This window comes from Bubalus kerabau, chromosome 23, assembly GCF_029407905.1.
Source record: "Bubalus kerabau isolate K-KA32 ecotype Philippines breed swamp buffalo chromosome 23, PCC_UOA_SB_1v2, whole genome shotgun sequence".
Classification (NCBI taxonomy): domain Eukaryota; kingdom Metazoa; phylum Chordata; class Mammalia; order Artiodactyla; family Bovidae; genus Bubalus; species Bubalus kerabau.
This window is the reverse complement of record NC_073646.1, coordinates 43,496,171-43,517,610: the sequence shown is the minus strand read 5'-3', so window position 1 is coordinate 43,517,610 and position 21,440 is coordinate 43,496,171. Positions and strand designations below refer to the sequence as shown.

The following is a 21,440-nucleotide window of genomic DNA, read 5'->3' as shown; positions in this document are numbered from 1 at the left end:
TCTCTGTTCCTTGCCACGCCGACTAGCGCAGTCAGGAGCCAGAGTTGCCCCCTCGAGGTCTGAGATGCTACATCGCAAATTCCCGGTTTGCCGTTTGATGGAGGGTTTGGGGTTTGAAGCCAGCAGCCAAGCAAAAGAAAGAAAACGCAAGAGGTGGTCGATAAGGGGCCTCAGGTGCCCCTCCAGCGCGTCACGGGCTCATGAGGCAGTCGAGAAAGCGGCCAGGGGAGGACAGCTTCCCCACCGCCCCAGGCACTTTGGAGGCCGGCCGCATCTCCTGGCGTCCAGAGGCGTTTGTCCGGGGCCCAGCGGGCTGATTCTGCCAGACAGGACGGGCAGAGTCGGAAGTCCAGTTGTCTTGCTATCACGATGTAGGGTAGGCTTGGGTCTTTCCTCAGTGCGGGGAGGACCTTTGCTTTCAGAAACGAACGTGGCGCGACATACCTCCACTTAGGCACCAGTGCGATGCTGGTGGAGAAGTTTCTTTGGGACTGGTTGGGCGGCCTGGTGGCGGTGCTCACGGCCTTGTGGATCGCTTCTCCTTTGTTGGCACTTGGAGCTTCTCCGGCATACTCCTCGCACCGGACATGGAGCCCCAGGGATCTCTGCGGACGAGCGTGGTGCCGGGGACGCACGCATCCCCGCCTCATTCCTGCCGGACCCTCTGCCAAGTAGCACGAGGCCTCCCAAAGGACAGCCACCCATAAAGACTGCTTGCCCATCTCCTCCCCGGACGCCTCCGGACGTTTGGGGCCTTTTCGAGAGCCTGACCGGCCGGAAGGAGTCGGTGCGTGGACCTGCACCCGCTCTTCCCTGCCCCCCCGAAGGGCTCCGGAGATCGTCTCCTTGCTCGGCTGGCTGGGGGCGTTCTGCGAGGCGTCTCCAGGCCGCGCCACTCACCCGAGGCCAGCGGTGCGGCCAGGGAACGGAGACGGGGAAAGAAAGGCAAACCCACACCCGAAGTCCCATCCAGAGAGGACTCTCCCACCCTCGCGGAAGTGCGAGGCCCTCGGCCCGTGCCCAGACCCGCTCGTGCACCCCATCCCCCCATCCTCTCCAGCGACTTCCCAGCAGAGCCAGCCCTCGAGAGCTCAGCCGCTCAGGCACGAGCCCGTTCCAAGTGAACAGCGAGACCCCGGGCACACTCCAGGCCCTGCCTTTTCCCAGGAGGCTGCATCATGCACACGGCCGAGAGGAACTCGCTCCTCGTCGGAACTCTTGGTGCGTCACACAGGGCGTGCCGCACACAGCGTGTGCCTGGGCGTCTGCACGCATGTGCGTCAGAGCCGACCTACCGCCACAGCCCCAGAGATGGCCGCGGCTTCTTGTTCTTCCCCTTGGTCGCTCTGGCCCTCCCGCTGGCACAAGGGCCGTTGCCGACGTTCTTCGGCCCCGGAGGCGGGGTGTCCGTGCTGGGACGGTCGAGCCGCTCGTGCTCCTGTTGGGGCGGCGTGCGGTTTCTCCCTCCTCCGTGTTTGGACTGGTGAATCACGACTGCGCCGGCAGGCAGGGCAGACTGGACCTTCCGGAGCTCCAAGGCCGGCTTCGGTCGGTTGAGTTCTTGCAGGCGTCTCCACTGCTCTAAGCTCATCCCTTCGGCCTCTGTGTCCCCCGGGGACTCCTCCGACCCAGGAGCTCTGCCGCCGGCGTCTCCTGCAGGCTGCCCGGGGTCTGTGGGGTCAGCCCCGACGGGGGCCGCTGCCCCTCGCCCAGCGCCCCCTTCCCACGCACCCTCCCGGGCGTAGAACAGGACGTAGGCGCTCTGGCTCAGGGCAGCGGTCTCGTCACAGGCGGTCACCTTGGCATCGTCCATCTTATACCATTGGCCGTTGCCCGCTCGGACGTAACAGAAGTAGTGTCCTCGCTCACAGCTCCACCCGGAGTGCACCAGCACGGCATAGAGCACGTAGCCCAGTGGCCCTGCCTTCCGCTCAGACGTGTAGGGCTGCAGGTCCAAGCACTGGGGATAGCGCACCTCCTGAGCCCTTTTGGCCCCGCTCACCGGTGTGAACCGCTTCAGCACCAGCACCAGGACCTGGGAGGTGCTGTGCACAGTCAACCTCTTGGTGGCAGGCACCTTCCGGAGACAGACGCCGCAGTCATAGGCATTGTCCGCGTCCAGCTTCTCGGGCTTCACCAGCTCGCTCAGAGCTTGCTCCACACTCTGAGCCGCCGTGATATCCAGGCTGATGTCCAGATAAGGGTCGAACGTGTCCGAGACACCGAGGCAGTGGAGACACTGGATCTGAGACCTCCACGTCCCGCCGAAGATCTGACGGATGACGGTGGTGTCCCCCGAGGCATGGCCCGACGGCTGGGATGCACTCAAGCACCCTTGCTGCATGGCATTCAGAGTGAACATCAGAAACTCGTGGGCATCCTCCTGCTGGTGTCTGTGGAAGCCCGCCAGCAGGTCCTTGCGGGGCCGGATCACCTCTCCCGCGTGAAGGAGGGCTCGGGTCACGTGAGCGCGCATGGCACAGAGCGTGCAGGCGCTGCGGGCCGGACAGAGGGTGGCGTGCGGCTGGGACACCATCCAGCTGGCCAGGGGCGGCGTGTGGCTCAGACACTGCAGCGCCGCGTTCACGTAGCAGGTGTTCCCCAGATTCTGAAGCCCAGCCCCCACCCCCCACGGCCCCTTCCAACTCAGGGCGCCTGTCTGGCCAGGCCTCAGCCCTGCCGACCCAGGAGCCAAGTCACCCCGCTGCGGACGCCCAAGCGCCGGCGACGGCCCCTCAGGGACAGAGGGTCCCCGAAGGGCATCCGCACCAGCGGCGCTGGGCCCACCACCTTGCCCTCCGGGGAAGACGTCGAAGGGAGACGGACACACAGCTCCCCCGTGCTCAGAAGCAGCGCCCGGGGCTCTGCACACGAGGCCCACGAGGGTTTCCATCTCCTACCTGCAGCTGCACGCCGACGCCTCCTTCCCTCAGACGGTCCGGCTCCAAAAAAGGGCCTGGGCCCCGCCCCCTCGGGCCTCTGGGGGTTTCCCCACAGCCCCACCCCCGCACCTGCAAGCTCCTCATTGGCTGAGGCGGCCGAGGGCGTGGCCACTCCCACTCCCGCCATCCAACCACCCACACTTTTCTCGGGGAATTCCCCTTGACCGGGCCCCACACGCACTTCCGACCTGACCCCCTGGACCAAAGGGCTCAGGATGCAAATGATTCGGGGGCATTGGGCCTTCCAGCCTTGCCCGCTGGACAGTCACTGCGGGGCTTCCAAGTTCAGCACACAAATGCCGGCTGGACAGGACTTCCGTGGGCTCACCATTCACATCCTAACACACTTGTGGACACATATGTCTGCCCACCGACCCTCTCCCCTTTAGGGGTCTCCCCACCCCCGACCCCGGCCTGAACAACCCCTCCCCGGACGACAATAAACCCTCGCCTCAACTTTGCACTCCAGTGAGGCCCTCCCCAATTTCGATGCGTTCTCACTGGACACTCTTCTAGCGTTCAGGGTCCTAGCACCGAAACATGCCGACAGAGTGGCACATACGCTTTTCTTCCTTCAGGGCCGTTGGTCAAGATCCAAAGCGAGCTCATTTGGAAAGGCATAGGCTCCCTGCAACTTTGGATTCATTTCTGCAGCTCCTTTTCTCTCTCCGTTGCCTTTTTTCTTCCTTTATTTATTTATTTATTTATTTATTTATTTATTTTTCTGGTTGGTGTTTTCGGGTTTTTTGAGTTTTTTTTTTTTTCCATTTATCTTTTAACTTTTTTTTTTATTTTGTGTTCATTTTGTAATTTTTTTTGTTGCTTTTATTCTCTTTCTCTATTTTATATACACCAGTTGACTCATACAGTCGTCTTTCAAACGCCAGGGCTCAAAATGCGCTATAACTCAAGGTATAAAAAAGGTTTCCCTCCTGGAGGAGGATGACTGTTGCTTTCCTTCTCGGTGTGTGACATGTGTGTTTGTTTGCTCTCCCGTCCTGGACATTATGCTTGCCTTCCAGGACTATGGGGGTTTGACCGTCCACGGGTTTACCGTAGCTGAAGTGTTGATTCTGTTGATCCTCACTAGGAAAGGAGAGCCCTGACCCTGCTTTCTTCCTTAGCCTATTGCACCCCTCCCACCTCCCGCTCCCCCATCCCATTCTAGGAGCCTACCGCTTTGTGATTTATGATCCAAGTGCTCACACCCTTCCTGTCCTCTTGCCTCCTTCCCGTGGCACAGAGAAGCCAGATCAGCCAGGATTTTTCTCTCTTTTGCCCGGATTTCACCCAGCATAAGGCCACCTTCCCATTCCCTCTGCCCCGCAGCTGCAATCGACATTCTTCTCCTTTTTCTCCTCCTCCTCCTCCTCCTCCTCCTCCTCCTCCTCCTCCTTCTTCTTCAGAGGGTGTGGATGGGGTAAGCAGTAAGTCCATTTGAGACGATGGGGCAGAGGAAGATGGGTGGTGCTGATGAGGGCGGGCTGTAGGTGGCTCCACTTCCTCGTGCAGGGCACGCCTGTACATGTTCTTGGGGGAAGATACCGCGCATCATTCTTTGTCCTCTCTACGTGTGGAGGGCAATTGCGGTGTAGGTACCCGTGAGGGGGAAACAAGCCATCGGAACGTTCTCTGTTCCTTGCCACGCCGACTAGCGCAGTCAGGAGCCAGAGTTGCCCCCTCGAGGTCTGAGATGCTACATCGCAAATTCCCGGTTTGCCGTTTGATGGAGGGTTTGGGGTTTGAAGCCAGCAGCCAAGCAAAAGAAAGAAAACGCAAGAGGTGGTCGATAAGGGGCCTCAGGTGCCCCTCCAGCGCGTCACGGGCTCATGAGGCAGTCGAGAAAGCGGCCAGGGGAGGACAGCTTCCCCACCGCCCCAGGCACTTTGGAGGCCGGCCGCATCTCCTGGCGTCCAGAGGCGTTTGTCCGGGGCCCAGCGGGCTGATTCTGCCAGACAGGACGGGCAGAGTCGGAAGTCCAGTTGTCTTGCTATCACGATGTAGGGTAGGCTTGGGTCTTTCCTCAGTGCGGGGAGGACCTTTGCTTTCAGAAACGAACGTGGCGCGACATATCTCCACTTAGGCACCAGTGCGATGCTGGTGGAGAAGTTTCTTTGGGACTGGTTGGGCGGCCTGGTGGCGGTGCTCACGGCCTTGTGGATCGCTTCTCCTTTGTTGGCACTTGGAGCTTCTCCGGCATACTCCTCGCACCGGACATGGAGCCCCAGGGATCTCTGCGGACGAGCGTGGTGCCGGGGACGCACGCATCCCCGCCTCATTCCTGCCGGACCCTCTGCCAAGTAGCACGAGGCCTCCCAAAGGACAGCCACCCATAAAGACTGCTTGCCCATCTCCTCCCCGGACGCCTCCGGACGTTTGGGGCCTTTTCGAGAGCCTGACCGGCCGGAAGGAGTCGGTGCGTGGACCTGCACCCGCTCTTCCCTGCCCCCCCGAAGGGCTCCGGAGATCGTCTCCTTGCTCGGCTGGCTGGGGGCGTTCTGCGAGGCGTCTCCAGGCCGCGCCACTCACCCGAGGCCAGCGGTGCGGCCAGGGAACGGAGACGGGGAAAGAAAGGCAAACCCACACCCGAAGTCCCATCCAGAGAGGACTCTCCCACCCTCGCGGAAGTGCGAGGCCCTCGGCCCGTGCCCAGACCCGCTCGTGCACCCCATCCCCCCATCCTCTCCAGCGACTTCCCAGCAGAGCCAGCCCTCGAGAGCTCAGCCGCTCAGGCACGAGCCCGTTCCAAGTGAACAGCGAGACCCCGGGCACACTCCAGGCCCTGCCTTTTCCCAGGAGGCTGCATCATGCACACGGCCGAGAGGAACTCGCTCCTCGTCGGAACTCTTGGTGCGTCACACAGGGCGTGCCGCACACAGCGTGTGCCTGGGCGTCTGCACGCATGTGCGTCAGAGCCGACCTACCGCCACAGCCCCAGAGATGGCCGCGGCTTCTTGTTCTTCCCCTTGGTCGCTCTGGCCCTCCCGCTGGCACAAGGGCCGTTGCCGACGTTCTTCGGCCCCGGAGGCGGGGTGTCCGTGCTGGGACGGTCGAGCCGCTCGTGCTCCTGTTGGGGCGGCGTGCGGTTTCTCCCTCCTCCGTGTTTGGACTGGTGAATCACGACTGCGCCGGCAGGCAGGGCAGACTGGACCTTCCGGAGCTCCAAGGCCGGCTTCGGTCGGTTGAGTTCTTGCAGGCGTCTCCACTGCTCTAAGCTCATCCCTTCGGCCTCTGTGTCCCCCGGGGACTCCTCCGACCCAGGAGCTCTGCCGCCGGCGTCTCCTGCAGGCTGCCCGGGGTCTGTGGGGTCAGCCCCGACGGGGGCCGCTGCCCCTCGCCCAGCGCCCCCTTCCCACGCACCCTCCCGGGCGTAGAACAGGACGTAGGCGCTCTGGCTCAGGGCAGCGGTCTCGTCACAGGCGGTCACCTTGGCATCGTCCATCTTATACCATTGGCCGTTGCCCGCTCGGACGTAACAGAAGTAGTGTCCTCGCTCACAGCTCCACCCGGAGTGCACCAGCACGGCATAGAGCACGTAGCCCAGTGGCCCTGCCTTCCGCTCAGACGTGTAGGGCTGCAGGTCCAAGCACTGGGGATAGCGCACCTCCTGAGCCCTTTTGGCCCCGCTCACCGGTGTGAACCGCTTCAGCACCAGCACCAGGACCTGGGAGGTGCTGTGCACAGTCAACCTCTTGGTGGCAGGCACCTTCCGGAGACAGACGCCGCAGTCATAGGCATTGTCCGCGTCCAGCTTCTCGGGCTTCACCAGCTCGCTCAGAGCTTGCTCCACACTCTGAGCCGCCGTGATATCCAGGCTGATGTCCAGATAAGGGTCGAACGTGTCCGAGACACCGAGGCAGTGGAGACACTGGATCTGAGACCTCCACGTCCCGCCGAAGATCTGACGGATGACGGTGGTGTCCCCCGAGGCATGGCCCGACGGCTGGGATGCACTCAAGCACCCTTGCTGCATGGCATTCAGAGTGAACATCAGAAACTCGTGGGCATCCTCCTGCTGGTGTCTGTGGAAGCCCGCCAGCAGGTCCTTGCGGGGCCGGATCACCTCTCCCGCGTGAAGGAGGGCTCGGGTCACGTGAGCGCGCATGGCACAGAGCGTGCAGGCGCTGCGGGCCGGACAGAGGGTGGCGTGCGGCTGGGACACCATCCAGCTGGCCAAGGGCGGCGTGTGGCTCAGACACTGCAGCGCCGCGTTCACGTAGCAGGTGTTCCCCAGATTCTGAAGCCCAGCCCCCACCCCCCACGGCCCCTTCCAACTCAGGGCGCCTGTCTGGCCAGGCCTCAGCCCTGCCGACCCAGGAGCCAAGTCACCCCGCTGCGGACGCCCAAGCGCCGGCGACGGCCCCTCAGGGACAGAGGGTCCCCGAAGGGCATCCGCACCAGCGGCGCTGGGCCCACCACCTTGCCCTCCGGGGAAGACGTCGAAGGGAGACGGACACACAGCTCCCCCGTGCTCAGAAGCAGCGCCCGGGGCTCTGCACACGAGGCCCACGAGGGTTTCCATCTCCTACCTGCAGCTGCACGCCGACGCCTCCTTCCCTCAGACGGTCCGGCTCCAAAAAAGGGCCTGGGCCCCGCCCCCTCGGGCCTCTGGGGGTTTCCCCACAGCCCCACCCCCGCACCTGCAAGCTCCTCATTGGCTGAGGCGGCCGAGGGCGTGGCCACTCCCACTCCCGCCATCCAACCACCCACACTTTTCTCGGGGAATTCCCCTTGACCGGGCCCCACACGCACTTCCGACCTGACCCCCTGGACCAAAGGGCTCAGGATGCAAATGATTCGGGGGCATTGGGCCTTCCAGCCTTGCCCGCTGGACAGTCACTGCGGGGCTTCCAAGTTCAGCACACAAATGCCGGCTGGACAGGACTTCCGTGGGCTCACCATTCACATCCTAACACACTTGTGGACACATATGTCTGCCCACCGACCCTCTCCCCTTTAGGGGTCTCCCCACCCCCGACCCCGGCCTGAACAACCCCTCCCCGGACGACAATAAACCCTCGCCTCAACTTTGCACTCCAGTGAGGCCCTCCCCAATTTCGATGCGTTCTCACTGGACACTCTTCTAGCGTTCAGGGTCCTAGCACCGAAACATGCCGACAGAGTGGCACATACGCTTTTCTTCCTTCAGGGCCGTTGGTCAAGATCCAAAGCGAGCTCATTTGGAAAGGCATAGGCTCCCTGCAACTTTGGATTCATTTCTGCAGCTCCTTTTCTCTCTCCGTTGCCTTTTTTCTTCCTTTATTTATTTATTTATTTATTTATTTATTTTTCTGGTTGGTGTTTTCGGGTTTTTTGAGTGTTTTTTTTTTTTTCCATTTATCTTTTAACTTTTTTTTTTATTTTGTGTTCATTTTGTAATTTTTTTTGTTGCTTTTATTCTCTTTCTCTATTTTATATACACCAGTTGACTCATACAGTCGTCTTTCAAACGCCAGGGCTCAAAATGCGCTATAACTCAAGGTATAAAAAAGGTTTCCCTCCTGGAGGAGGATGACTGTTGCTTTCCTTCTCGGTGTGTGACATGTGTGTTTGTTTGCTCTCCCGTCCTGGACATTATGCTTGCCTTCCAGGACTATGGGGGTTTGACCGTCCACGGGTTTACCGTAGCTGAAGTGTTGATTCTGTTGATCCTCACTAGGAAAGGAGAGCCCTGACCCTGCTTTCTTCCTTAGCCTATTGCACCCCTCCCACCTCCCGCTCCCCCATCCCATTCTAGGAGCCTACCGCTTTGTGATTTATGATCCAAGTGCTCACACCCTTCCTGTCCTCTTGCCTCCTTCCCGTGGCACAGAGAAGCCAGATCAGCCAGGATTTTTCTCTCTTTTGCCCGGATTTCACCCAGCATAAGGCCACCTTCCCATTCCCTCTGCCCCGCAGCTGCAATCGACATTCTTCTCCTTTTTCTCCTCCTCCTCCTCCTCCTCCTCCTCCTCCTTCTTCAGAGGGTGTGGATGGGGTAAGCAGTAAGTCCATTTGAGACGATGGGGCAGAGGAAGATGGGTGGTGCTGATGAGGGCGGGCTGTAGGTGGCTCCACTTCCTCGTGCAGGGCACGCCTGTACATGTTCTTGGGGGAAGATACCGCGCATCATTCTTTGTCCTCTCTACGTGTGGAGGGCAATTGCGGTGTAGGTACCCGTGAGGGGGAAACAAGCCATCGGAACGTTCTCTGTTCCTTGCCACGCCGACTAGCGCAGTCAGGAGCCAGAGTTGCCCCCTCGAGGTCTGAGATGCTACATCGCAAATTCCCGGTTTGCCGTTTGATGGAGGGTTTGGGGTTTGAAGCCAGCAGCCAAGCAAAAGAAAGAAAACGCAAGAGGTGGTCGATAAGGGGCCTCAGGTGCCCCTCCAGCGCGTCACGGGCTCATGAGGCAGTCGAGAAAGCGGCCAGGGGAGGACAGCTTCCCCACCGCCCCAGGCACTTTGGAGGCCGGCCGCATCTCCTGGCGTCCAGAGGCGTTTGTCCGGGGCCCAGCGGGCTGATTCTGCCAGACAGGACGGGCAGAGTCGGAAGTCCAGTTGTCTTGCTATCACGATGTAGGGTAGGCTTGGGTCTTTCCTCAGTGCGGGGAGGACCTTTGCTTTCAGAAACGAACGTGGCGCGACATACCTCCACTTAGGCACCAGTGCGATGCTGGTGGAGAAGTTTCTTTGGGACTGGTTGGGCGGCCTGGTGGCGGTGCTCACGGCCTTGTGGATCGCTTCTCCTTTGTTGGCACTTGGAGCTTCTCCGGCATACTCCTCGCACCGGACATGGAGCCCCAGGGATCTCTGCGGACGAGCGTGGTGCCGGGGACGCACGCATCCCCGCCTCATTCCTGCCGGACCCTCTGCCAAGTAGCACGAGGCCTCCCAAAGGACAGCCACCCATAAAGACTGCTTGCCCATCTCCTCCCCGGACGCCTCCGGACGTTTGGGGCCTTTTCGAGAGCCTGACCGGCCGGAAGGAGTCGGTGCGTGGACCTGCACCCGCTCTTCCCTGCCCCCCCGAAGGGCTCCGGAGATCGTCTCCTTGCTCGGCTGGCTGGGGGCGTTCTGCGAGGCGTCTCCAGGCCGCGCCACTCACCCGAGGCCAGCGGTGCGGCCAGGGAACGGAGACGGGGAAAGAAAGGCAAACCCACACCCGAAGTCCCATCCAGAGAGGACTCTCCCACCCTCGCGGAAGTGCGAGGCCCTCGGCCCGTGCCCAGACCCGCTCGTGCACCCCATCCCCCCATCCTCTCCAGCGACTTCCCAGCAGAGCCAGCCCTCGAGAGCTCAGCCGCTCAGGCACGAGCCCGTTCCAAGTGAACAGCGAGACCCCGGGCACACTCCAGGCCCTGCCTTTTCCCAGGAGGCTGCATCATGCACACGGCCGAGAGGAACTCGCTCCTCGTCGGAACTCTTGGTGCGTCACACAGGGCGTGCCGCACACAGCGTGTGCCTGGGCGTCTGCACGCATGTGCGTCAGAGCCGACCTACCGCCACAGCCCCAGAGATGGCCGCGGCTTCTTGTTCTTCCCCTTGGTCGCTCTGGCCCTCCCGCTGGCACAAGGGCCGTTGCCGACGTTCTTCGGCCCCGGAGGCGGGGTGTCCGTGCTGGGACGGTCGAGCCGCTCGTGCTCCTGTTGGGGCGGCGTGCGGTTTCTCCCTCCTCCGTGTTTGGACTGGTGAATCACGACTGCGCCGGCAGGCAGGGCAGACTGGACCTTCCGGAGCTCCAAGGCCGGCTTCGGTCGGTTGAGTTCTTGCAGGCGTCTCCACTGCTCTAAGCTCATCCCTTCGGCCTCTGTGTCCCCGGGGGACTCCTCCGACCCAGGAGCTCTGCCGCCGGCGTCTCCTGCAGGCTGCCCGGGGTCTGTGGGGTCAGCCCCGACGGGGGCCGCTGCCCCTCGCCCAGCGCCCCCTTCCCACGCACCCTCCCGGGCGTAGAACAGGACGTAGGCGCTCTGGCTCAGGGCAGCGGTCTCGTCACAGGCGGTCACCTTGGCATCGTCCATCTTATACCATTGGCCGTTGCCCGCTCGGACGTAACAGAAGTAGTGTCCTCGCTCACAGCTCCACCCGGAGTGCACCAGCACGGCATAGAGCACGTAGCCCAGTGGCCCTGCCTTCCGCTCAGACGTGTAGGGCTGCAGGTCCAAGCACTGGGGATAGCGCACCTCCTGAGCCCTTTTGGCCCCGCTCACCGGTGTGAACCGCTTCAGCACCAGCACCAGGACCTGGGAGGTGCTGTGCACAGTCAACCTCTTGGTGGCAGGCACCTTCCGGAGACAGACGCCGCAGTCATAGGCATTGTCCGCGTCCAGCTTCTCGGGCTTCACCAGCTCGCTCAGAGCTTGCTCCACACTCTGAGCCGCCGTGATATCCAGGCTGATGTCCAGATAAGGGTCGAACGTGTCCGAGACACCGAGGCAGTGGAGACACTGGATCTGAGACCTCCACGTCCCGCCGAAGATCTGACGGATGACGGTGGTGTCCCCCGAGGCATGGCCCGACGGCTGGGATGCACTCAAGCACCCTTGCTGCATGGCATTCAGAGTGAACATCAGAAACTCGTGGGCATCCTCCTGCTGGTGTCTGTGGAAGCCCGCCAGCAGGTCCTTGCGGGGCCGGATCACCTCTCCCGCGTGAAGGAGGGCTCGGGTCACGTGAGCGCGCATGGCACAGAGCGTGCAGGCGCTGCGGGCCGGACAGAGGGTGGCGTGCGGCTGGGACACCATCCAGCTGGCCAAGGGCGGCGTGTGGCTCAGACACTGCAGCGCCGCGTTCACGTAGCAGGTGTTCCCCAGATTCTGAAGCCCAGCCCCCACCCCCCACGGCCCCTTCCAACTCAGGGCGCCTGTCTGGCCAGGCCTCAGCCCTGCCGACCCAGGAGCCAAGTCACCCCGCTGCGGACGCCCAAGCGCCGGCGACGGCCCCTCAGGGACAGAGGGTCCCCGAAGGGCATCCGCACCAGCGGCGCTGGGCCCACCACCTTGCCCTCCGGGGAAGACGTCGAAGGGAGACGGACACACAGCTCCCCCGTGCTCAGAAGCAGCGCCCGGGGCTCTGCACACGAGGCCCACGAGGGTTTCCATCTCCTACCTGCAGCTGCACGCCGACGCCTCCTTCCCTCAGACGGTCCGGCTCCAAAAAAGGGCCTGGGCCCCGCCCCCTCGGGCCTCTGGGGGTTTCCCCACAGCCCCACCCCCGCACCTGCAAGCTCCTCATTGGCTGAGGCGGCCGAGGGCGTGGCCACTCCCACTCCCGCCATCCAACCACCCACACTTTTCTCAGGGAATTCCCCTTGACCGGGCCCCACACGCACTTCCGACCTGACCCCCTGGACCAAAGGGCTCAGGATGCAAATGATTCGGGGGCATTGGGCCTTCCAGCCTTGCCCGCTGGACAGTCACTGCGGGGCTTCCAAGTTCAGCACACAAATGCCGGCTGGACAGGACTTCCGTGGGCTCACCATTCACATCCTAACACACTTGTGGACACATATGTCTGCCCACCGACCCTCTCCCCTTTAGGGGTCTCCCCACCCCCGACCCCGGCCTGAACAACCCCTCCCCGGACGACAATAAACCCTCGCCTCAACTTTGCACTCCAGTGAGGCCCTCCCCAATTTCGATGCGTTCTCACTGGACACTCTTCTAGCGTTCAGGGTCCTAGCACCGAAACATGCCGACAGAGTGGCACATACGCTTTTCTTCCTTCAGGGCCGTTGGTCAAGATCCAAAGCGAGCTCATTTGGAAAGGCATAGGCTCCCTGCAACTTTGGATTCATTTCTGCAGCTCCTTTTCTCTCTCCGTTGCCTTTTTTCTTCCTTTATTTATTTATTTATTTATTTATTTTTCTGGTTGGTGTTTTCGGGTTTTTTGAGTGTTTTTTTTTTTTTCCATTTATCTTTTAACTTTTTTTTTTATTTTGTGTTCATTTTGTAATTTTTTTTGTTGCTTTTATTCTCTTTCTCTATTTTATATACACCAGTTGACTCATACAGTCGTCTTTCAAACGCCAGGGCTCAAAATGCGCTATAACTCAAGGTATAAAAAAGGTTTCCCTCCTGGAGGAGGATGACTGTTGCTTTCCTTCTCGGTGTGTGACATGTGTGTTTGTTTGCTCTCCCGTCCTGGACATTATGCTTGCCTTCCAGGACTATGGGGGTTTGACCGTCCACGGGTTTACCGTAGCTGAAGTGTTGATTCTGTTGATCCTCACTAGGAAAGGAGAGCCCTGACCCTGCTTTCTTCCTTAGCCTATTGCACCCCTCCCACCTCCCGCTCCCCCATCCCATTCTAGGAGCCTACCGCTTTGTGATTTATGATCCAAGTGCTCACACCCTTCCTGTCCTCTTGCCTCCTTCCCGTGGCACAGAGAAGCCAGATCAGCCAGGATTTTTCTCTCTTTTGCCCGGATTTCACCCAGCATAAGGCCACCTTCCCATTCCCTCTGCCCCGCAGCTGCAATCGACATTCTTCTCCTTTTTCTCCTCCTCCTCCTCCTCCTCCTCCTCCTCCTTCTTCAGAGGGTGTGGATGGGGTAAGCAGTAAGTCCATTTGAGACGATGGGGCAGAGGAAGATGGGTGGTGCTGATGAGGGCGGGCTGTAGGTGGCTCCACTTCCTCGTGCAGGGCACGCCTGTACATGTTCTTGGGGGAAGATACCGCGCATCATTCTTTGTCCTCTCTACGTGTGGAGGGCAATTGCGGTGTAGGTACCCGTGAGGGGGAAACAAGCCATCGGAACGTTCTCTGTTCCTTGCCACGCCGACTAGCGCAGTCAGGAGCCAGAGTTGCCCCCTCGAGGTCTGAGATGCTACATCGCAAATTCCCGGTTTGCCGTTTGATGGAGGGTTTGGGGTTTGAAGCCAGCAGCCAAGCAAAAGAAAGAAAACGCAAGAGGTGGTCGATAAGGGGCCTCAGGTGCCCCTCCAGCGCGTCACGGGCTCATGAGGCAGTCGAGAAAGCGGCCAGGGGAGGACAGCTTCCCCACCGCCCCAGGCACTTTGGAGGCCGGCCGCATCTCCTGGCGTCCAGAGGCGTTTGTCCGGGGCCCAGCGGGCTGATTCTGCCAGACAGGACGGGCAGAGTCGGAAGTCCAGTTGTCTTGCTATCACGATGTAGGGTAGGCTTGGGTCTTTCCTCAGTGCGGGGAGGACCTTTGCTTTCAGAAACGAACGTGGCGCGACATACCTCCACTTAGGCACCAGTGCGATGCTGGTGGAGAAGTTTCTTTGGGACTGGTTGGGCGGCCTGGTGGCGGTGCTCACGGCCTTGTGGATCGCTTCTCCTTTGTTGGCACTTGGAGCTTCTCCGGCATACTCCTCGCACCGGACATGGAGCCCCAGGGATCTCTGCGGACGAGCGTGGTGCCGGGGACGCACGCATCCCCGCCTCATTCCTGCCGGACCCTCTGCCAAGTAGCACGAGGCCTCCCAAAGGACAGCCACCCATAAAGACTGCTTGCCCATCTCCTCCCCGGACGCCTCCGGACGTTTGGGGCCTTTTCGAGAGCCTGACCGGCCGGAAGGAGTCGGTGCGTGGACCTGCACCCGCTCTTCCCTGCCCCCCCGAAGGGCTCCGGAGATCGTCTCCTTGCTCGGCTGGCTGGGGGCGTTCTGCGAGGCGTCTCCAGGCCGCGCCACTCACCCGAGGCCAGCGGTGCGGCCAGGGAACGGAGACGGGGAAAGAAAGGCAAACCCACACCCGAAGTCCCATCCAGAGAGGACTCTCCCACCCTCGCGGAAGTGCGAGGCCCTCGGCCCGTGCCCAGACCCGCTCGTGCACCCCATCCCCCCATCCTCTCCAGCGACTTCCCAGCAGAGCCAGCCCTCGAGAGCTCAGCCGCTCAGGCACGAGCCCGTTCCAAGTGAACAGCGAGACCCCGGGCACACTCCAGGCCCTGCCTTTTCCCAGGAGGCTGCATCATGCACACGGCCGAGAGGAACTCGCTCCTCGTCGGAACTCTTGGTGCGTCACACAGGGCGTGCCGCACACAGCGTGTGCCTGGGCGTCTGCACGCATGTGCGTCAGAGCCGACCTACCGCCACAGCCCCAGAGATGGCCGCGGCTTCTTGTTCTTCCCCTTGGTCGCTCTGGCCCTCCCGCTGGCACAAGGGCCGTTGCCGACGTTCTTCGGCCCCGGAGGCGGGGTGTCCGTGCTGGGACGGTCGAGCCGCTCGTGCTCCTGTTGGGGCGGCGTGCGGTTTCTCCCTCCTCCGTGTTTGGACTGGTGAATCACGACTGCGCCGGCAGGCAGGGCAGACTGGACCTTCCGGAGCTCCAAGGCCGGCTTCGGTCGGTTGAGTTCTTGCAGGCGTCTCCACTGCTCTAAGCTCATCCCTTCGGCCTCTGTGTCCCCCGGGGACTCCTCCGACCCAGGAGCTCTGCCGCCGGCGTCTCCTGCAGGCTGCCCGGGGTCTGTGGGGTCAGCCCCGACGGGGGCCGCTGCCCCTCGCCCAGCGCCCCCTTCCCACGCACCCTCCCGGGCGTAGAACAGGACGTAGGCGCTCTGGCTCAGGGCAGCGGTCTCGTCACAGGCGGTCACCTTGGCATCGTCCATCTTATACCATTGGCCGTTGCCCGCTCGGACGTAACAGAAGTAGTGTCCTCGCTCACAGCTCCACCCGGAGTGCACCAGCACGGCATAGAGCACGTAGCCCAGTGGCCCTGCCTTCCGCTCAGACGTGTAGGGCTGCAGGTCCAAGCACTGGGGATAGCGCACCTCCTGAGCCCTTTTGGCCCCGCTCACCGGTGTGAACCGCTTCAGCACCAGCACCAGGACCTGGGAGGTGCTGTGCACAGTCAACCTCTTGGTGGCAGGCACCTTCCGGAGACAGACGCCGCAGTCATAGGCATTGTCCGCGTCCAGCTTCTCGGGCTTCACCAGCTCGCTCAGAGCTTGCTCCACACTCTGAGCCGCCGTGATATCCAGGCTGATGTCCAGATAAGGGTCGAACGTGTCCGAGACACCGAGGCAGTGGAGACACTGGATCTGAGACCTCCACGTCCCGCCGAAGATCTGACGGATGACGGTGGTGTCCCCCGAGGCATGGCCCGACGGCTGGGATGCACTCAAGCACCCTTGCTGCATGGCATTCAGAGTGAACATCAGAAACTCGTGGGCATCCTCCTGCTGGTGTCTGTGGAAGCCCGCCAGCAGGTCCTTGCGGGGCCGGATCACCTCTCCCGCGTGAAGGAGGGCTCGGGTCACGTGAGCGCGCATGGCACAGAGCGTGCAGGCGCTGCGGGCCGGACAGAGGGTGGCGTGCGGCTGGGACACCATCCAGCTGGCCAAGGGCGGCGTGTGGCTCAGACACTGCAGCGCCGCGTTCACGTAGCAGGTGTTCCCCAGATTCTGAAGCCCAGCCCCCACCCCCCACGGCCCCTTCCAACTCAGGGCGCCTGTCTGGCCAGGCCTCAGCCCTGCCGACCCAGGAGCCAAGTCACCCCGCTGCGGACGCCCAAGCGCCGGCGACGGCCCCTCAGGGACAGAGGGTCCCCGAAGGGCATCCGCACCAGCGGCGCTGGGCCCACCACCTTGCCCTCCGGGGAAGACGTCGAAGGGAGACGGACACACAGCTCCCCCGTGCTCAGAAGCAGCGCCCGGGGCTCTGCACACGAGGCCCACGAGGGTTTCCATCTCCTACCTGCAGCTGCACGCCGACGCCTCCTTCCCTCAGACGGTCCGGCTCCAAAAAAGGGCCTGGGCCCCGCCCCCTCGGGCCTCTGGGGGTTTCCCCACAGCCCCACCCCCGCACCTGCAAGCTCCTCATTGGCTGAGGCGGCCGAGGGCGTGGCCACTCCCACTCCCGCCATCCAACCACCCACACTTTTCTCGGGGAATTCCCCTTGACCGGGCCCCACACGCACTTCCGACCTGACCCCCTGGACCAAAGGGCTCAGGATGCAAATGATTCGGGGGCATTGGGCCTTCCAGCCTTGCCCGCTGGACAGTCACTGCGGGGCTTCCAAGTTCAGCACACAAATGCCGGCTGGACAGGACTTCCGTGGGCTCACCATTCACATCCTAACACACTTGTGGACACATATGTCTGCCCACCGACCCTCTCCCCTTTAGGGGTCTCCCCACCCCCGACCCCGGCCTGAACAACCCCTCCCCGGACGACAATAAACCCTCGCCTCAACTTTGCACTCCAGTGAGGCCCTCCCCAATTTCGATGCGTTCTCACTGGACACTCTTCTAGCGTTCAGGGTCCTAGCACCGAAACATGCCGACAGAGTGGCACATACGCTTTTCTTCCTTCAGGGCCGTTGGTCAAGATCCAAAGCGAGCTCATTTGGAAAGGCATAGGCTCCCTGCAACTTTGGATTCATTTCTGCAGCTCCTTTTCTCTCTCCGTTGCCTTTTTTCTTCCTTTATTTATTTATTTATTTATTTATTTATTTTTCTGGTTGGTGTTTTCGGGTTTTTTGAGTGTTTTTTTTTTTTCCATTTATCTTTTAACTTTTTTTTTTATTTTGTGTTCATTTTGTAATTTTTTTTGTTGCTTTTATTCTCTTTCTCTATTTTATATACACCAGTTGATTCATACAGTCGTCTTTCAAACGCCAGGGCTCAAAATGCGCTATAACTCAAGGTATAAAAAAGGTTTCCCTCCTGGAGGAGGATGACTGTTGCTTTCCTTCTCGGTGTGTGACATGTGTGTTTGTTTGCTCTCCCGTCCTGGACATTATGCTTGCCTTCCAGGACTATGGGGGTTTGACCGTCCACGGGTTTACCGTAGCTGAAGTGTTGATTCTGTTGATCCTCACTAGGAAAGGAGAGCCCTGACCCTGCTTTCTTCCTTAGCCTATTGCACCCCTCCCACCTCCCGCTCCCCCATCCCATTCTAGGAGCCTACCGCTTTGTGATTTATGATCCAAGTGCTCACACCCTTCCTGTCCTCTTGCCTCCTTCCCGTGGCACAGAGAAGCCAGATCAGCCAGGATTTTTCTCTCTTTTGCCCGGATTTCACCCAGCATAAGGCCACCTTCCCATTCCCTCTGCCCCGCAGCTGCAATCGACATTCTTCTCCTTTTTCTCCTCCTCCTCCTCCTCCTCCTCCTCCTCCTCCTTCTTCTTCAGAGGGTGTGGATGGGGTAAGCAGTAAGTCCATTTGAGACGATGGGGCAGAGGAAGATGGGTGGTGCTGATGAGGGCGGGCTGTAGGTGGCTCCACTTCCTCGTGCAGGGCACGCCTGTACATGTTCTTGGGGGAAGATACCGCGCATCATTCTTTGTCCTCTCTACGTGTGGAGGGCAATTGCGGTGTAGGTACCCGTGAGGGGGAAACAAGCCATCGGAACGTTCTCTGTTCCTTGCCACGCCGACTAGCGCAGTCAGGAGCCAGAGTTGCCCCCTCGAGGTCTGAGATGCTACATCGCAAATTCCCGGTTTGCCGTTTGATGGAGGGTTTGGGGTTTGAAGCCAGCAGCCAAGCAAAAGAAAGAAAACGCAAGAGGTGGTCGATAAGGGGCCTCAGGTGCCCCTCCAGCGCGTCACGGGCTCATGAGGCAGTCGAGAAAGCGGCCAGGGGAGGACAGCTTCCCCACCGCCCCAGGCACTTTGGAGGCCGGCCGCATCTCCTGGCGTCCAGAGGCGTTTGTCCGGGGCCCAGCGGGCTGATTCTGCCAGACAGGACGGGCAGAGTCGGAAGTCCAGTTGTCTTGCTATCACGATGTAGGGTAGGCTTGGGTCTTTCCTCAGTGCGGGGAGGACCTTTGCTTTCAGAAACGAACGTGGCGCGACATACCTCCACTTAGGCACCAGTGCGATGCTGGTGGAGAAGTTTCTTTGGGACTGGTTGGGCGGCCTGGTGGCGGTGCTCACGGCCTTGTGGATCGCTTCTCCTTTGTTGGCACTTGGAGCTTCTCCGGCATACTCCTCGCACCGGACATGGAGCCCCAGGGATCTCTGCGGACGAGCGTGGTGCCGGGGACGCACGCATCCCCGCCTCATTCCTGCCGGACCCTCTGCCAAGTAGCACGAGGCCTCCCAAAGGACAGCCACCCATAAAGACTGCTTGCCCATCTCCTCCCCGGACGCCTCCGGACGTTTGGGGCCTTTTCGAGAGCCTGACCGGCCGGAAGGAGTCGGTGCGTGGACCTGCACCCGCTCTTCCCTGCCCCCCCGAAGGGCTCCGGAGATCGTCTCCTTGCTCGGCTGGCTGGGGGCGTTCTGCGAGGCGTCTCCAGGCCGCGCCACTCACCCGAGGCCAGCGGTGCGGCCAGGGAACGGAGACGGGGAAAGAAAGGCAAACCCACACCCGAAGTCCCATCCAGAGAGGACTCTCCCACCCTCGCGGAAGTGCGAGGCCCTCGGCCCGTGCCCAGACCCGCTCGTGCACCCCATCCCCCCATCCTCTCCAGCGACTTCCCAGCAGAGCCAGCCCTCGAGAGCTCAGCCGCTCAGGCACGAGCCCGTTCCAAGTGAACAGCGAGACCCCGGGCACACTCCAGGCCCTGCCTTTTCCCAGGAGGCTGCATCATGCACACGGCCGAGAGGAACTCGCTCCTCGTCGGAACTCTTGGTGCGTCACACAGGGCGTGCCGCACACAGCGTGTGCCTGGGCGTCTGCACGCATGTGCGTCAGAGCCGACCTACCGCCACAGCCCCAGAGATGGCCGCGGCTTCTTGTTCTTCCCCTTGGTCGCTCTGGCCCTCCCGCTGGCACAAGGGCCGTTGCCGACGTTCTTCGGCCCCGGAGGCGGGGTGTCCGTGCTGGGACGGTCGAGCCGCTCGTGCTCCTGTTGGGGCGGCGTGCGGTTTCTCCCTCCTCCGTGTTTGGACTGGTGAATCACGACTGCGCCGGCAGGCAGGGCAGACTGGACCTTCCGGAGCTCCAAGGCCGGCTTCGGTCGGTTGAGTTCTTGCAGGCGTCTCCACTGCTCTAAGCTCATCCCTTCGGCCTCTGTGTCCCCCGGGGACTCCTCCGACCCAGGAGCTCTGCCGCCGGCGTCTCCTGCAGGCTGCCCGGGGTCTGTGGGGTCAGCCCCGACGGGGGCCGCTGCCCCTCGCCCAGCGCCCCCTTCCCACGCACCCTCCCGGGCGTAGAACAGGACGTAGGCGCTCTGGCTCAGGGCAGCGGTCTCGTCACAGGCGGTCACCTTGGCATCGTCCATCTTATACCATTGGCCGTTGCCCGCTCGGACGTAACAGAAGTAGTGTCCTCGCTCACAGCTCCACCCGGAGTGCACCAGCACGGCATAGAGCACGTAGCCCAGTGGCCCTGCCTTCCGCTCAGACGTGTAGGGCTGCAGGTCCAAGCACTGGGGATAGCGCACCTCCTGAGCCCTTTTGGCCCCGCTCACCGGTGTGAACCGCTTCAGCACCAGCACCAGGACCTGGGAGGTGCTGTGCACAGTCAACCTCTTGGTGGCAGGCACCTTCCGGAGACAGACGCCGCAGTCATAGGCATTGTCCGCGTCCAGCTTCTCGGGCTTCACCAGCTCGCTCAGAGCTTGCTCCACACTCTGAGCCGCCGTGATATCCAGGCTGATGTCCAGATAAGGGTCGAACGTGTCCGAGACACCGAGGCAGTGGAGACACTGGATCTGAGACCTCCACGTCCCGCCGAAGATCTGACGGATGACGGTGGTGTCCCCCGAGGCATGGCCCGACGGCTGGGATGCACTCAAGCACCCTTGCTGCATGGCATTCAGAGTGAACATCAGAAACTCGTGGGCATCCTCCTGCTGGTGTCTGTGGAAGCCCGCCAGCAGGTCCTTGCGGGGCCGGATCACCTCTCCCGCGTGAAGGAGGGCTCGGGTCACGTGAGCGCGCATGGCACAGAGCGTGCAGGCGCTGCGGGCCGGACAGAGGGTGGCGTGCGGCTGGGACACCATCCAGCTGGCCAGGGGCGGCGTGTGGCTCAGACACTGCAGCGCCGCGTTCACGTAGCAGGTGTTCCCCAGATTCTGAAGCCCAGCCCCCACCCCCCACGGCCCCTTCCAACTCAGGGCGCCTGTCTGGCCAGGCCTCAGCCCTGCCGACCCAGGAGCCAAGTCACCCCGCTGCGGACGCCCAAGCGCCGGCGACGGCCCCTCAGGGACAGAGGGTCCCCGAAGGGCATCCGCACCAGCGGCGCTGGGCCCACCACCTTGCCCTCCGGGGAAGACGTCGAAGGGAGACGGACACACAGCTCCCCCGTGCTCAGAAGCAGCGCCCGGGGCTCTGCACACGAGGCCCACGAGGGTTTCCATCTCCTACCTGCAGCTGCACGCCGACGCCTCCTTCCCTCAGACGGTCCGGCTCCAAAAAAGGGCCTGGGCCCCGCCCCCTCGGGCCTCTGGGGGTTTCCCCACAGCCCCACCCCCGCACCTGCAAGCTCCTCATTGGCTGAGGCGGCCGAGGGCGTGGCCACTCCCACTCCCGCCATCCAACCACCCACACTTTTCTCGGGGAATTCCCCTTGACCGGGCCCCACACGCACTTCCGACCTGACCCCCTGGACCAAAGGGCTCAGGATGCAAATGATTCGGGGGCATTGGGCCTTCCAGCCTTGCC

General features: G+C 61.7%; 5 protein-coding genes across 5 annotated transcripts; all 5 read right to left on the bottom strand.

Moving 5' to 3' along the window:
* Positions 1-1,082: 1,082 nt before the first annotated feature.
* Positions 1,083-2,893, bottom strand: LOC129637692 (ubiquitin carboxyl-terminal hydrolase 17-like protein 6). The gene has a single exon (XM_055561908.1). It carries the CDS (start codon positions 2,891-2,893, stop codon positions 1,292-1,294), a length of 1,602 nt encoding a protein of 533 aa, XP_055417883.1. The 3' UTR covers positions 1,083-1,291.
* A 2,760-nt stretch (positions 2,894-5,653) lies between these two features.
* Positions 5,654-7,644, bottom strand: LOC129637763 (ubiquitin carboxyl-terminal hydrolase 17-like protein 6). Its single transcript, XM_055562030.1, has one exon. The coding sequence runs from the start codon at positions 7,462-7,464 to the stop codon at positions 5,863-5,865; it is 1,602 nt and encodes a 533-aa protein (XP_055418005.1). The 5' UTR covers positions 7,465-7,644; the 3' UTR covers positions 5,654-5,862.
* Positions 7,645-10,210: 2,566 nt separating this feature from the next.
* LOC129637894 (ubiquitin carboxyl-terminal hydrolase 17-like protein 6) lies at positions 10,211-12,153 on the bottom strand. Its single transcript, XM_055562199.1, has one exon. It carries the CDS (start codon positions 12,019-12,021, stop codon positions 10,420-10,422), a length of 1,602 nt encoding a protein of 533 aa, XP_055418174.1. The 5' UTR covers positions 12,022-12,153; the 3' UTR covers positions 10,211-10,419.
* Positions 12,154-14,763: 2,610 nt separating this feature from the next.
* LOC129637881 (ubiquitin carboxyl-terminal hydrolase 17-like protein 6) lies at positions 14,764-16,754 on the bottom strand. The gene has a single exon (XM_055562183.1). The coding sequence runs from the start codon at positions 16,572-16,574 to the stop codon at positions 14,973-14,975; it is 1,602 nt and encodes a 533-aa protein (XP_055418158.1). The 5' UTR covers positions 16,575-16,754; the 3' UTR covers positions 14,764-14,972.
* Positions 16,755-19,325: 2,571 nt separating this feature from the next.
* On the bottom strand, positions 19,326-21,136 carry LOC129637691 (ubiquitin carboxyl-terminal hydrolase 17-like protein 6). Its single transcript, XM_055561907.1, has one exon. The coding sequence runs from the start codon at positions 21,134-21,136 to the stop codon at positions 19,535-19,537; it is 1,602 nt and encodes a 533-aa protein (XP_055417882.1). The 3' UTR covers positions 19,326-19,534.
* Positions 21,137-21,440: the final 304 nt, after the last annotated feature.

Excerpts from the sequence above, each read along its gene's own strand:
- LOC129637692 (XM_055561908.1), bottom strand. The coding sequence starts at position 2,893 with ATGGAAACCCTCGTGGGCCTCGTGTGCAGAGCCCCGGGCGCTGCTTCT.
- LOC129637763 (XM_055562030.1), bottom strand. The coding sequence starts at position 7,464 with ATGGAAACCCTCGTGGGCCTCGTGTGCAGAGCCCCGGGCGCTGCTTCT.
- LOC129637894 (XM_055562199.1), bottom strand. The coding sequence starts at position 12,021 with ATGGAAACCCTCGTGGGCCTCGTGTGCAGAGCCCCGGGCGCTGCTTCT.
- LOC129637881 (XM_055562183.1), bottom strand. The coding sequence starts at position 16,574 with ATGGAAACCCTCGTGGGCCTCGTGTGCAGAGCCCCGGGCGCTGCTTCT.
- LOC129637691 (XM_055561907.1), bottom strand. The coding sequence starts at position 21,136 with ATGGAAACCCTCGTGGGCCTCGTGTGCAGAGCCCCGGGCGCTGCTTCT.